We start from the raw sequence: 13,750 nt of genomic DNA, 5'->3' as shown, positions 1-13,750 counted from the left end.
CACGTCAATTTAATTTTTTGCTTATTTAAGCCAACATAGATGAGTAAAAAATCATCATGAATATACCTCTGATAAGCAGCAGGGTAGCTTTCTGCTTACGTCCAGTACTGACAATGCCATGCCTTCAGGTCTTGGCTGGTGCAATGAATGTGTCACATTGATTTCTGAATCAGTCTTGCAATAATTATTGTGGAGATGTGAGAAGATAAGACCCAGTGAAAACTGCTTTATTTGTTCTTTTTTTTGTGTGAGTGCGTGTGTTAATGAGGTTCTTATAACATCGCTAACATAACAAAAATCCCTGAGAAATACATGGTTACCAGGCTAAAGTTCCCTTTTACCATTCACTGTATCAGGCTAAGCTTCCAAGAGGGATCCAGAACATCCGGCCTCACCTGGAAAGTGTTGATAATGTCCCTCTTCTTGTTCCACTGTTTACCGATTGCTCGCCATCTGGTAAGAATGTACTCTAACACAGATTGTAAATTAAGGAGTGCATGTAGAATTTTAGGTTGGGTTTTGGGGGTTTATCAAAACTTTAATTATTATAACTATATTCTATGGGGCTACATTTCTTGAGTGGACCACTGTTGGCCATATAAAAAAAAAATGAGGAAAATCGTAAAAAAAAAAAAAACGTAAACAAATTCATTGCAGATCCTATATGAAACAGGCCATTCAATTTGTAAAGAATCCAACCCTCACACATATTGGCGTGAGTTTACCAATGCTCAGGGCTCTTAAACTTAGCAGTGTTTTGGTCAGAGCTTGTGTCTTGGATAGGAAGTAAGCCAACAAACATTCAGCATGTTGGCTGATTTTTGTATTTATCAATCTAGGATATTGCAATGTTACTGTTTTAATTTATATATAGTGATGACATTATGTCTGACCAAAAATGGTATAATTTTCATTAGACATGGGCTAGTCTTAGTCAGACATCGACCAATGACCAACTGTCATTTGTTGCTGATCTGCATAAACGAGTCCCCTAAAAACGACTGCGTGGGAGGCTACACAATTGAACTCTGGTAGCATTGAAAACATGCCCACACTCTCTAGGGAAAGGCTTTAAAACAATTACACTCATCTGATGGGGCTTTGTGTAACACTGATTGCTCTTCCTACACAAAGCACCTTATGTATTGGTTTGCTGTTTTCAGCTGTTCAGGAGATGATTTCTATCATGCAAGAAAATGGAGAGGTTGTCTGCTGTGTGGGAAGTTCTTTTAATTCTGCTAATCCTGCCATATTTACACAGGCAGACATAAGGTAAGTGGTAAGAGAGTTTCAAACTAACCATCGTTTACTTAAAATAGTATTTTGATCAAATTTACCCCCAAAGCAAGTGAATTGACCTCGCAATGTTAGACATTGCTCTTGGCGTTGGTTGCGATTGGCTATTTTTATACTGGACATGCATTTGTCTGTCTGGGGTGAATAGGCCATTTCCGAGTTGCTGTGAACCTCTCTATGAAAGCGAGGCTTAGTGCAAAACTTTTCATATGAAAATTAGTTTTGTTTGCATATGAATGAAAACTAATTTTCATGACAAAAACTTTGCACTTAGCCTCGCTTTCATAATGAGGTTCAAGGCAACTTGGAAATGGTCTATTTGGGCAACCAATGTTTAGTTGATCTGGTTAATACATGTCACTAAGAGAAGAGTGAGAGATAGGTCAAGGTGCGACAAACACAATGTCCACTTTTCCAGATGAGTCATTTTGCCTTGTCCCTTGAACAAGTCAATGTTCAAAAAATAGTTAAGAAAACAACATAGCTAGATTTTATTTTGGCCTCGTAAAACTAGAACAGAACTTTTCCATTGGACAAGTGAAGGTTAAAATTCTTTTCTTACCCTGTAGGTAATGTGTTATTCAGCTTTTGGCTAAAGTTTATATGTGTGTCCGTCTTTGTCGAGGAGAACTACAAGGTGCAAAACCAGATGATTAGACATTGTTTGCCTAAGGTTCCTCCCAGATGAATAATGTATCTCCAGCATAGAAAGCACCATCAATTCCCTAGCTGTCCTATCTTCATTTGCTTTAAATTAAAAAAGAAATATTTTCCAACTAAACTATGCCATCTTTGTTTGACCTTGGGTTTCAGTATTGCTGTAGAACCACTCTTTCCCCAGCTGTGTCTGAAAGGTCTGCCTAAGGACTTCCGATCAGGAACCCCTCAACTAGGACATCAAAATGCCAGAGATAAATTACGTCGTCAGTTCAGTGATGAGAAGTCCTCAGAGGGGGAAAGTGGTAAGTAACGGAGCTAACTTAATTTTCATTTTGACAATGTACCGGATGCTATATATACTAACAAAATAATTCTAAATATAAGACCTTTTAAAATTATGTCCCCAACCCCTCTCAACAAAGGTCATATGCAAACATCCTTCTGTTAATAGGCCCTCTCAAATTAATATTTATTAAATATAACATTCTTCATAAATGCGTGTTGAAAATACACTTTGCAGTTTAGCTGCTTAATAAATGGTAACAAGTCTTTATGCTATCAATTCTATGGAAAAAAATCGTGTTCTTGTTGGCAAAACTGTTAGTGGCTGGCGATCTCCAAGGGAACTCTAACTTTAAGTTAGTAATGTCAAATGTGGAGTATTTCATCATGAGGCGAATTTCTGTTACTTTCCCATAATTTCCTTTTATTTTTATGGTCTTCTCTACAGAGCTCTCTCCGCTTGAGTTGAGTGCCTTCCTCAATGCCCTGCCTTGTTCACTAGCATTCCACAGAGATGCAAGTTTTGAGTTTAAGGATTTAATAAAAGAGGTTAGTCTAACACTGGTTTCCATTTAGGGAAATGATATCCCTTGTTTGATGCATTGTTGGGTACGTTCTTTGCTGCTTTGATAATTTAATTGACAGAAACCACTTTGCAGCACTAGCCTTGGAATGATGAGTGATTAGGCTTGGCTATTACCTGGCTCTCCTTCTTCCAATGGAACTCTAGATAACTCTAGATATCTTTGTTAGGCTTCACATAATTTGATACTTAAATGGCTAGATTGAGGCAAAGATTTAAGGATATGTGACTCATTGTGAGCATCCAAAGTTGTCTAGACACAAGTCGATTGTTCAAGAGCTGCCATCCTTGTGAAATGGTCTTGATGTTACTTACAGAGTTTCCAGTTGTGACCTCAGCATCACGACATTCAAGGTCATGTTAGCAGTGCCTCTTACGTATGACATTTGCCACAGCTGAATCTATACCTAATTATTGTAGTAGATTATTTAAAACCGCAATGTTGTAACCTGTTTTTCTTTTTCAGGCACGTCGTCTTTGTTTTGGACTCAGAAACTGCTGCTCCTTCATGTTGTCTTGTCAGTTAGTTCTGTCTGCTGTTATGGTCCTATGTTCTTGGCTTCTCCTCCCCCCTCCCCTGACAGGCCTTCATGTCCTGTGGCTGTCATGCCTCATAGTGCCTCTGTTGAGTCTGTCTTTGATTGGTTCTCCAGCTGACAAAGATCTCATGACAATGATGACAGGCAAAAATGACAGAAACTTCCAGGTAATCGAAGTTTGTGAAGTGTTAGAGCAAGTCATGTACTATGTGAAAAAATGGTTCACCGGCAAGGACCCAGGTCTCCTGCATTCAAGGCAGACGTGATAACCGCTACACCACAGTAGTACCCACAGTGAGAGCAGGCGAAATAGCACTGTTACTATATCAGAACAATTTCTGTAACACAATGCTCACATCATATACAACGCTGGTGATTCAACATTGCCTTAACCTATGATTGCTTTAGGATTTTAAAACCTTTCAAACTACTGCAACGTTGTTAGTATCATGCGTGACAAGTTGTAGGTTTGACTTACACGAAACAGATTGTACCATAGACCTTTATCATGCAAAAAAACATCTTAACGTTAGTAAAACAGCCAAATTTGAGAGTCTTGTCTTTTAAAATAATGAAGATATAGTTTCGTAAATTTACGGAACTTCATCTTCACTATTTTAAAAGATGGCTCTCAAACGTGGCCTTTCTACTAATTGGAAGGTGCTCTTTCTAGACGACTCGATGGTTTTTCATTGCCTTCTGGCTAACGTCAAGATATTTAAATCACCGTGTTAAAGATCTGTAGGCTTGTTGTCACCATGTCATATTCAAAAGAATTGTACCATCTAAATTTACCATTTTAGTGACTACTTAATACCTACAATGTATCTATTAAACTGACTTTATCCCTTTTTTAGGATATCACACATACAGTGCGCTTCTTCTTCAGTGTATGCTTCTTTCCATCTGTTTGTGTGTGCTGCTTGGTATTTTTCCCTCTTAATCTTCGTCAAGTGTGTCTGTCTATCCAGAAGAAATCTAGCAGTTGTCACTACCTGCTTGGATTCAGGTTTGAAATTTTGTTTTATTTTTCTTAATTTAATGAAAATTAAACAAATTTACATCATTCTGGTACAATTATACTTTCAACTTTATTAATCTCTGTAGTTAAATACAGAAACTGAACCCGCAAATAGCATTTGCTAATGTAGGCGGGTAGAGTAGAATTATTTACCCAATTACACAGCGAATTAATATAAATATGGATAAAATATTTTGGCAATAGTTTTAGAATGAAAGAAAACGTGTAAATAAATTGATCTTAATTAACATAAATGACAAACAAAAACGGTAATAGAGGGTAATTAAACGAGACAATAATTTCAATGACAACAAGAATATGATTATAAATTTTTAAGCGTATGAAGGCGTAAGAAAATGGTTTAATCAGTTATGAGATTCCAATGATTCGGAGAATAGGTTATTTATTAAGGTATGGACATCAACAGAAGCTCCCTCATATTCTAAAAACTGCAGTAGCACATTTTGGAGGCAATTCCAGATTTTAGATCCAATCCTTGAAAATGATTGATTCTGTTGTTTAAGCCTTGAGTAATATATATGGAATTTGCTAGAACTGGCTGCTATAGTTTCATAGGAGTGGACAGAAGCTAAGCGAGTAAATACGTTCAGCAAATTTTGGGAGTGCGATATTGTTGTTAATATCGTGCATCAAAAGAGATACAAATTTATAATAGAGCATATCTACAGGAAGAATGTTGGCATGTGCAAATAGCGGGATAACATGCTCTTTATTACTAGCGAAGTAAATTAAGCGTAGAGCTCGTTTTTGGAGAATAATAAGTACATTTCTTTAAATTTGAAGTATCGTTTTGCAATGACATCAACTTAAATTTCAGTTACAAGTCTCCAACGTATCTGAATTGAGTGGAGATGCAGTTTGTGTATCATACAGACCACCAGTCTATCTGCATGCAGGTGAAGAGATGGTTCTGGTGATTAATATACTAATGGGGTGAACCGTATGGACTAGCTGTAGGCCTTTAAACTGTAAAGACGGGAACACACGGTACATGTTCATCGCATGCAGTTCTGTTAAGTTCAAATTTCGTTCCAGCTGTAGACAGTCTGTTAGCAGGAAACATGGGAACACACGTTGCACGTTCATTGCATGTAACTTATGAAATTGTGGTAGCCATACGATGCAACATAAAGTGCAACTTTTCGTGTAACTATAATTTGGAACAGCCACTTCCACTTGTATTCCTTAAAAACATATAATAACCTTTGTCACCCAGTTGTGTTAAGTTCAAATTTCGTTCCAGCTACAGTTAAGTGAAGTGCATTTGTCAGTAGGACATAATTGGTTCACTGAGATCATTGCACATGAGTGTTGCACAGAATCTTGCATTGTGTAGCCAATGTGAATTCAAAAGTCGCGTGTGATGTTGCATGCATGCAACATTACATCGTGTCTTCTTTTCAATGTTAATTACCTTTATCTAATTATTACCTTGCTAGTGGAACTCTCCAACAAAGCTACTATTTTACATTTACATTGGGGACTGTTTTATTTTTAAAGGAACAGCACTGAACTCTGGAATGGCCTCGGGCAGAGCCACATTCAAGCACTCGCCATGGCGCAGGATATCAACACATTTTTTCTCGTTCTTCTTTTTGGTACGTTGATTAAGGTGCCAAATTATTAGAAGCCAAGTTGTGTACTTAGTTACCAGTAAATATCACAGGAATACGTCGGTTAGTTTACTCAGATCATATTAAACTGTACTCCACAGTTACTATCTTTCTATTTTTCTTTATTTTTTCAATACAACCTACCCCTCATACTTGAGGATTATTGGTTGGGGGGTCAGCAGACATTGATACAACTATTTAAGTAAGGTAAACAGGTTCATGGTACACTGAGGGTATTGACTGTTTAAAGTTAAACAGAGCAGAAGAATCCGTAAAAAAAAAAAAAGAAGTGGGGTACATTGTTCCATTGCGATATTGTGCTTGGGTTGAAAGAGAGATGGTTGGAGGCAGCGGTTGTTGATAGTGGAATTAAACTATCATGGTGATAGTGCCTGGTTCTGGGCTTTGTTGGTCTAAAGTAGTTCCTGTGGTCAACTGCAGTTCACCCATTGCATCTCATAGGGCTGTTAATGATCTTCTTGTGCGATACTTTTGACATTTCTCATCCTACCAGTCTGCAGGACACATGTAACACATCAGTGTTGTTAAAAATAACCTGGTTCACAACGATCCTAGCACTGTGCCTTTATTTTCTTCTTCAGTTTTTATGTCTTCAAGTTACGTACATCGCCTTCATCTCCTGTGGAAGAAATCACCTTTTGTAAACAAGTCATGGATTTCTTCAATAGTTGTTATGTAAGTGCCCATGCCAAACATTTTAATGGATGTCTGTCCCATTGTTTCTGTAGTATGAAGCAGCTAAGCGTATTGCCCAGTATCCATTTAAGCTCTTGCTGGCCAAGCCAGAAACACAGACTGCCCGATCCAGAGTCCAACACAATGACCTGAGCTTGTACTTGTTCAAAGGACTCTTCTAAGGGCTTATTTTCGGGAGGACAGGACTTATTAATGGCAGGAATTTTGCCTTTTGAACATCTGTGGGGCTTGACAATGAACAAAGAACACGAAATAGATTGAAACACTAAGCTAGGAGTTTGCCAGTACATCGGCTCATATGAAGAAAGACTTGTTATCAGAAGGATGGTTGTATGTACAATTGGGAGTTTATCTTTGGGAGACTTTTACAGTATTGCAATTCAGTCTCTTCCCTCTCCCCACATTTTATTAGATTACATGACAGATGTGGGTCTTTGTACCTTGCGTTAGGAGAAAATGATAGTTGTAACCTTGAGTTACACATTTCATTTCTAGGTCTAAAGTCTAATACAAGTTCTACCACTTGTTTTAGTGCAGCAGGGAAGGGACTTGGAATACATTCTGAAATCGTATCACACAAACTAATAACCCTAAGCCCAAAACGGGTGGACTTCTATTGAAAACTATGCCACTTTTCTTCCGTCTTACCTTAATCATGATAAACTGATCACCCAGCCTACCTCCACATCTCAATGTGGACGTTTATTTAATTCATAAGCCAATGTTTGAATATTGTTTTGTACCTTCGTTTTTCATCTACAGTTTGGTACTCCAGCTAATCTACTTTTCACTGTCCCAAGTTGGGTGGAGTCAACACACCTCAGCTGTATTCAGTATCACTGATGTGCCAGTCCCTTCTATCATCATAATCATTGTATGGCCTGTTGTAGCTCTTGGAATTTGTGAGCTCTTTAAAAGGCGATACATCAAGTAAGATAATACAAGTTTCTTTTGTTACTCAACTTTCAGTTAAATTTATAGGATTTACATACATACATACATACATACATACATACATACATACATACATACATACATACATACATACATACATACATACATACATACATACATACATACATACATACATACATACATACATACATACATACATACATACATACATACATATGTTTTGTTCAAGATTGTGCAGATAAACCTGCAATACATTTTTTAAACAAAGAGGCAGTATTCAGCACATCTATCACAAGTGTGGACAAAGAAACAGTTGGACTCCCCATGTAAAACAAACTTATGGCCCTCCATAGACTAGGTTGGATGAGAATTTTGGCAAGCTAGATCATTACTTCATTACTAGGTTCATGCCCCCCCCCCCCCCAACTCCCCAGCAAGGGGCTTGTCAGTGTCACATACTCCTTGTAATTTTTGGTGAGGGTGTGCAGCTTGGTTCTCCAAACCCTGACCCTATTTCAGACCAAAATGTGTAATTTTCTGGTACCTTTTTTCCACTTATGTCCAGAAATGCTGTTTGGCAACTGCGATAAATTTGGCGAAGTTTCGTCAAGTTACCAAACTTATGTGAATTAGCTCAATACACAGAAGCCGGCCATGTTGACAGATTTGACATTTTTGACGAATTGGGCTAAATTTCGTCAAATTGCCAAATGAATGCAAATTAGCTAAACACATGGAAGCGAGCCATTTTGACGGACTTGACTATTTTGGTGAATTTGATGAATGTGATGAATTTCACAATTGTCTTATTGCCAACTGTATGCAATTTAGCTGAACACATGGAAGGAAGCCATGTTGACGGATTATGACGAATTTAGCGATTTTGGCGAATGTGACAAATTTGGTAAAATTTCATCAAATTACCAAATCGATACAAATTAGCTAAACACATGGAAGCCAGCCGTATTGACGCATTTGACGATTTCAAATTTGGCAAAATTTCATCAAATTGCCAACCCTATGCAGCTAAACACATGGAAGGCAGCCATGTTGACGATTTCGAATTTGGCAAAATTTCATCAAATTGCAAACCGTATGCAATTTAGCTAAACACATGGAAGGCAGCCATGTTGACGGATTTGGCGATTTTGGCGAATCTGATGAATTTGGCAAAATTTCGTCAAATTGCCAAATGAATGCAAATTAGGTAAACACATGGAAGGAAGCCAACTATGTTAACGGATTTAACGATTTTAAACAATGTGGCAAAATTTCATCAAATTGCCAAACATGCAATTTAGTTAAACACATGGAAACCGGCATTTGGCGAAATATCATCAAATTCTCCATTTTTCACCCATTTCATCGCATTCCTCGGCAGTAGTGGCAGTAGATCACAATACAACTTGTAGAATTAACACAAGAACAATAGATGACGATCTGAAGCCTGACATAGAGCTGTGATGGAATTTGAAGCTGAACTATAAGATAAACCAGGAAAGCTATCATGGAAATTAATAAAAACATTATTGCTTATTTTAAATGAAATTTAAAGTATCCAAATTATTGTAAATTGTATGGATCCTGGATTACGTAAACAAGACACCCAAACAACCAGCTTGTTCCTTTATATAATATAAATTTTATTAATGAGTGAGCCAACTTTAATATCATATTTTACAAGTCTCTTTCTTTTTACAGGCAGAGGATCAGATACCAAAGGCGAGCCAAGTTAAAGTTTGGTACAAAATTAGGCATGAATTCTCCATTCTGAAGAACATGAAAGTAATTCTGTTTAAAGACACAATTTCATAGAAAAAGAAATTACACACAAACTTAAAATAGTGTTGTCATTGATTTGACAACATATCTTGATTACTAAATAATGACTTTGGCAGCGGTTCACACTACCTATGGCACTCAGTCTACCGCACGGAAAAAGATGGCGGCTGGACATTTTACCACAATACCTTGCGAACCTAACACAGCAACAAGGCACATAGAAAGCCATATAAATATATTTTTGTGCAATTCGTCCCTGTACAATCAACATTGTGTGGGTATGCTAGGTTTGAAGTTTTTGAAACTTTTCTGTTTTTATGAGCATTTTTCAGATTTACGTGCACTAAGAATTATTGTAAATGTACCAGTCGCCATTTTTTTCGGCAGGGTGGATTAGCAACCCAGCAGGTAATTCAACCAAGCTAGACTTTGACTGTTGTTTTATCTGTTTTGCAATATTATTTTGGAGGCTTTTACGTTGCTACTTGACATTGCTACCAATGCCACTAGACAGTACAAGTTTAAAATTAATTTGGTAATTATTTTCACAACTCGTCTATGTCTTTTGCTTCAACTGGCTAATCAAATGTGAGAACGTTTGGAGGTACTGTTGTCAGTTAATTGTTGGACATTGAACTCAAAACTTTGCAAGTCTGCCTTGACCAAATTCTCATCATACTGGGGTCTGGGTGTAACGAAAATGTGAACTGCACGATTAAATTATTTCTGATAATGTTTCTCTACACTTCAACAACTCTTTAATTCATAAGCCCATTGACCTATCAAATGCTCGATAATACATCACGTGCAGTGACTTTATAATCGATAAACCTCCTCCTTATTAGTATGCGGTGTTTTATAATCTGATAAAACACTCCTCATTAGTATGCGGTGTTTTTCTCGTATGCTAATTTCCAACGTTCACAAAAGCATAATTGTTATCAACTCTATTGACACGCTTTTCCAGGAATGTTTCAATGTTTTTGAAGCCATTCAAAAAAACTTGCAGCACGTGTTTTATCGGGTCTAAAACTCGGGTCTTAAACCCGATAAAACACTCCTGCTCGTTTTTTAAACATTACATAACATGTATTGATTCAATTTTTTTCGGTATCTTGCCATTTCCATAAAGATCACATTTTTGACCAGCCTTATCTATTCATAGGAACCAGACAAGATGTTTACTTGCTAAGTTGCCATTAGATAATATGACTGAATTTCCTTTTAAAATTCTCTTCCTAGGTAATTTTAATTTGTAACTATTGTACAAAGCTTTTGAAAATTATGAATAAAACATTAAACATATCCAATTTGTCATCAAACTAGGGCGCTTTCCATTCGACCAAAAATTCCGGAAATTCCGGGTTTGGGAGCGAATGGAACAGACATTTTCCGGAGTTTCATTCCGAAATTTTGGGTGTACCTCGCGAGGTTGGCCTAAAATTCCGGAAAATCGGAATAACCGGAAAATTCCGTTCCATTCGACCATTCCTGCTCGCGCCCAATTCCTCATATAGCCTGGAAATCGAACTCAACATGGCTTCCAATTCTTCTGCTCAATATCAGTTCTCCGCTTGTTACTATGCGACAAATGAATTGCAAACTTTCGTAAGTAGTGCAAAAATGCATATAAGCTACGCGCAAGGTCTTAAACTCGTCAGGAAAATAGAGAGGTATCGTGCCCTCAAAGTAGTCGCGGACTCGGTTTAAATTCCTACGCAATTAGGAGCTACCCACACTGAATAGCGTTATGTCGTCGTCCTCGTCCAATACTTCGCTTATTTCAACTTCATAGTCGTCGAACAACTCTAAAGCAAGTAAAATAGACAAAGAGTCCGCCATTTTTAGATTCCCCTTCATTCCCCTGTATATTTGGTATTTTCGCGCGCAAAATTGGTACGTGATGGACTGGGACGGCTTGGTTCAAACCAACCGGAAAATACTGTTCCATTTGTCACATGGAATACTCGAAATTTCATTCCGGAATTTTTCGGTCGAATGGAAAGCGCCCTAGAACATGTTCCAGGGGCCCAATTCACATCTCATCTCCATGCTCTTGGGCATGAAGGGAACAAGCAACGTGAAGAAAGCAAACACAAACTAAACTGTGTAGGATTAACTCAGTAGTGTAGTAGGAAACCTCCACTCTCAAAACATATTAACGTTAAATTGTTGAATATACAATATACTTTGAAATTTCGTTGGAAAACATGGAAATAATATTTCAGTGTCGGACAAAACATGATTTGATTATCGCCTATTTTCGCTTTTAAATTTCCCGGGCCTCGCCATCTTGGATTACATGACGTAATACGGTTGCTCAATTGTTTCACACAAAAGAACTTGTGCTGAATAACAATAATGGCAACCGTTACACGTCATAAAATCCAAAATGGCTGCACCCAGGAAAATTTAAAAGCGAAAGTAGTCGATAATCATATCATATCTAATTTTAAAAATCTTGAATGTCATTTCTACGTTTTAGACTAAAATTTAGACACTATTTCCAATACTTAACCATCAATTTGTTGTCAGAGTCAGTGAACCCCGGTTCCTTTCAAGTGCTAAAGTGAACCCACAAATTTCCTACTTAAAGTTAGCCCTGGTAAGACAATGGAAGACCACACGAGGCAATGAAAATAATCTTCAACCTTGTAAAGAATCAAAGCCACGACCTCTGCATTCAATCAACTGTCACTCTACCAACTGAGCTACGAGATGAGACAGAAGCAAGTCATGGGTGATTATGGTGATAATTGCGGCAATTTTATTGTGGGTGCAATGAATGTTGTTCAACATTTGTCGCTTCTAACATTTACTTTGCGCTGTCAAAAAACATCAGTTTCTTTTGTAAACAAATAGGATAAGTCGTATCAAAGCAAATTCAACTGTGGCTCCTGAGGTCAGATTCACGAAGTCATCCAAAGTTGACATGTATCCCAAGTATTGCTTCTGAATAACAGTGTGTTGTTATTCCAACAATAGACAAATCTTTGTTTACACTTTTTGCCAAATTAACATATGCTTATCACTATCTGATGACGCTAATAAAATAAAAACTCTGACTATTGAATGGGTATAACAGTTTCAGTTTTCTCTGAAAATTTGAACCCAATACATCAAATGGTTTCGGAGAAATTCTCTTCTAAAAACTCGATATTTTACAGGGAATGTATGGCTCATTAACGTTTTTGCCACCCAGCAATTTCGCAGTTTTTGATGGCTGATATTTCCCTCAATATTGCTTGCAAAGAGCTGAAAATTGCACAAATTGCTCAACTTAATCTGCTCTTTCAACTTTTGCATTTAGTTCATGTATACGGCCATGGCTTCCATGAGTTAAGTCGTATGCTAACGAGGAAAAATGTACACAATGATGTCAGCAAAGATTCGCCTATAGGCTTTCGTTAGATATTTTGATCTGTTAGGAGGGCTTCCTGAATCTAGTCCGTGGTTCCTAAACTTTTTCCAGTTTGTGCATAAACAACATTCGCTATAGAAACAACTGTCTTTCTGAAATATTATCAAAACTTGAAAGTCTTTCTATCTAGGCGTTCTCAAACAAAATTTCGCTTCCGTGGCAAATGTAACGTGCTTGCGCAATCATTTATGAATGTCTTGAAGGGGGTCGAAAAAAGATAACATCGCTACAAAAACATACGAGGCTTTTTTTTCTTAAACATGATTGATTTGTTTGTTAAACATGCTTCTCCGTTTGCGCACACACAGAACTTGTAGTAGAAACAATATTTCTTGAATATTTATGAAATCAGAAACCCTTTTATCATCTCCTTAGATAATTCTATTTCCACAACAAATATCGCAAGCATGCAAACGGGAAAATATTATACAAAAACGCAACAATCTGGACCGATCGCATGACGGCTAACGGAGAACTAGAACAGCCAGTGGATGACTTGTGGGGTTTGTCTGTGTTTATACAAAGGTCCCCTAGAGGGGACAAGTTTCTGTGTGCAGCAAATCCCCTCATGTGTGGCCACCTTACTGGTGACACTTCGCTATTCTTTCTTCGCAATGGTAGTTTAAAAGATTTTCGGGTATACAAAAAGATTTAAAGAGCCGTAAAGCTTAAAGCATTGAGTCACGGTTCGGCACGGTCCAAAGGATGACAGGCGCCCTTTAAATAAATGGGAATTTCAGTGGAATCCATGGAGTGGCTCTTCTCTCCAATGTTTCCAGGTCGAGTTGAAATTTGGAAATGTTGGTTTTTGAGGAGGGAGGAAAACCGGAGTACCCGGAGAAAAACCCTCGGAGCAGGGACGAGAACCAACAACAAACTCAACCCACATATGACGCCGAG

General features: G+C 37.6%; 1 protein-coding gene across 1 annotated transcript in view; it reads left to right on the top strand.

The window, feature by feature from the left end:
• LOC146464982 (transmembrane protein 94-like) overlaps positions 1-10,734 on the top strand; it is a 44,290-nt gene extending 33,556 nt beyond the window's left edge. Inside the window, exons 27-36 of the mRNA XM_085129109.1 lie at positions 357-456; positions 1,164-1,272; positions 2,110-2,258; positions 2,687-2,787; positions 3,288-3,527; positions 4,218-4,369; positions 5,903-6,000; positions 6,618-6,711; positions 7,495-7,662; positions 9,349-10,734. Coding sequence (XP_084985235.1) covers positions 357-456; positions 1,164-1,272; positions 2,110-2,258; positions 2,687-2,787; positions 3,288-3,527; positions 4,218-4,369; positions 5,903-6,000; positions 6,618-6,711; positions 7,495-7,662; positions 9,349-9,421 — 1,284 coding nt within the window. The 3' untranslated portion in view covers positions 9,422-10,734. The remainder of the gene's footprint in view (positions 1-356; positions 457-1,163; positions 1,273-2,109; positions 2,259-2,686; positions 2,788-3,287; positions 3,528-4,217; positions 4,370-5,902; positions 6,001-6,617; positions 6,712-7,494; positions 7,663-9,348) is intronic.
• Positions 10,735-13,750: the final 3,016 nt, after the last annotated feature.

The sequence above is a fragment of the Pavona decussata genome, unplaced genomic scaffold (assembly GCF_977016875.1).
Source record: "Pavona decussata unplaced genomic scaffold, jaPavDecu1.1 SCAFFOLD_158, whole genome shotgun sequence".
Classification (NCBI taxonomy): Eukaryota; Metazoa; Cnidaria; class Anthozoa; order Scleractinia; family Agariciidae; genus Pavona; species Pavona decussata.
Note: the sequence above shows the minus strand (reverse complement) of the source record. Positions and strands in the feature narration are given on the sequence as shown.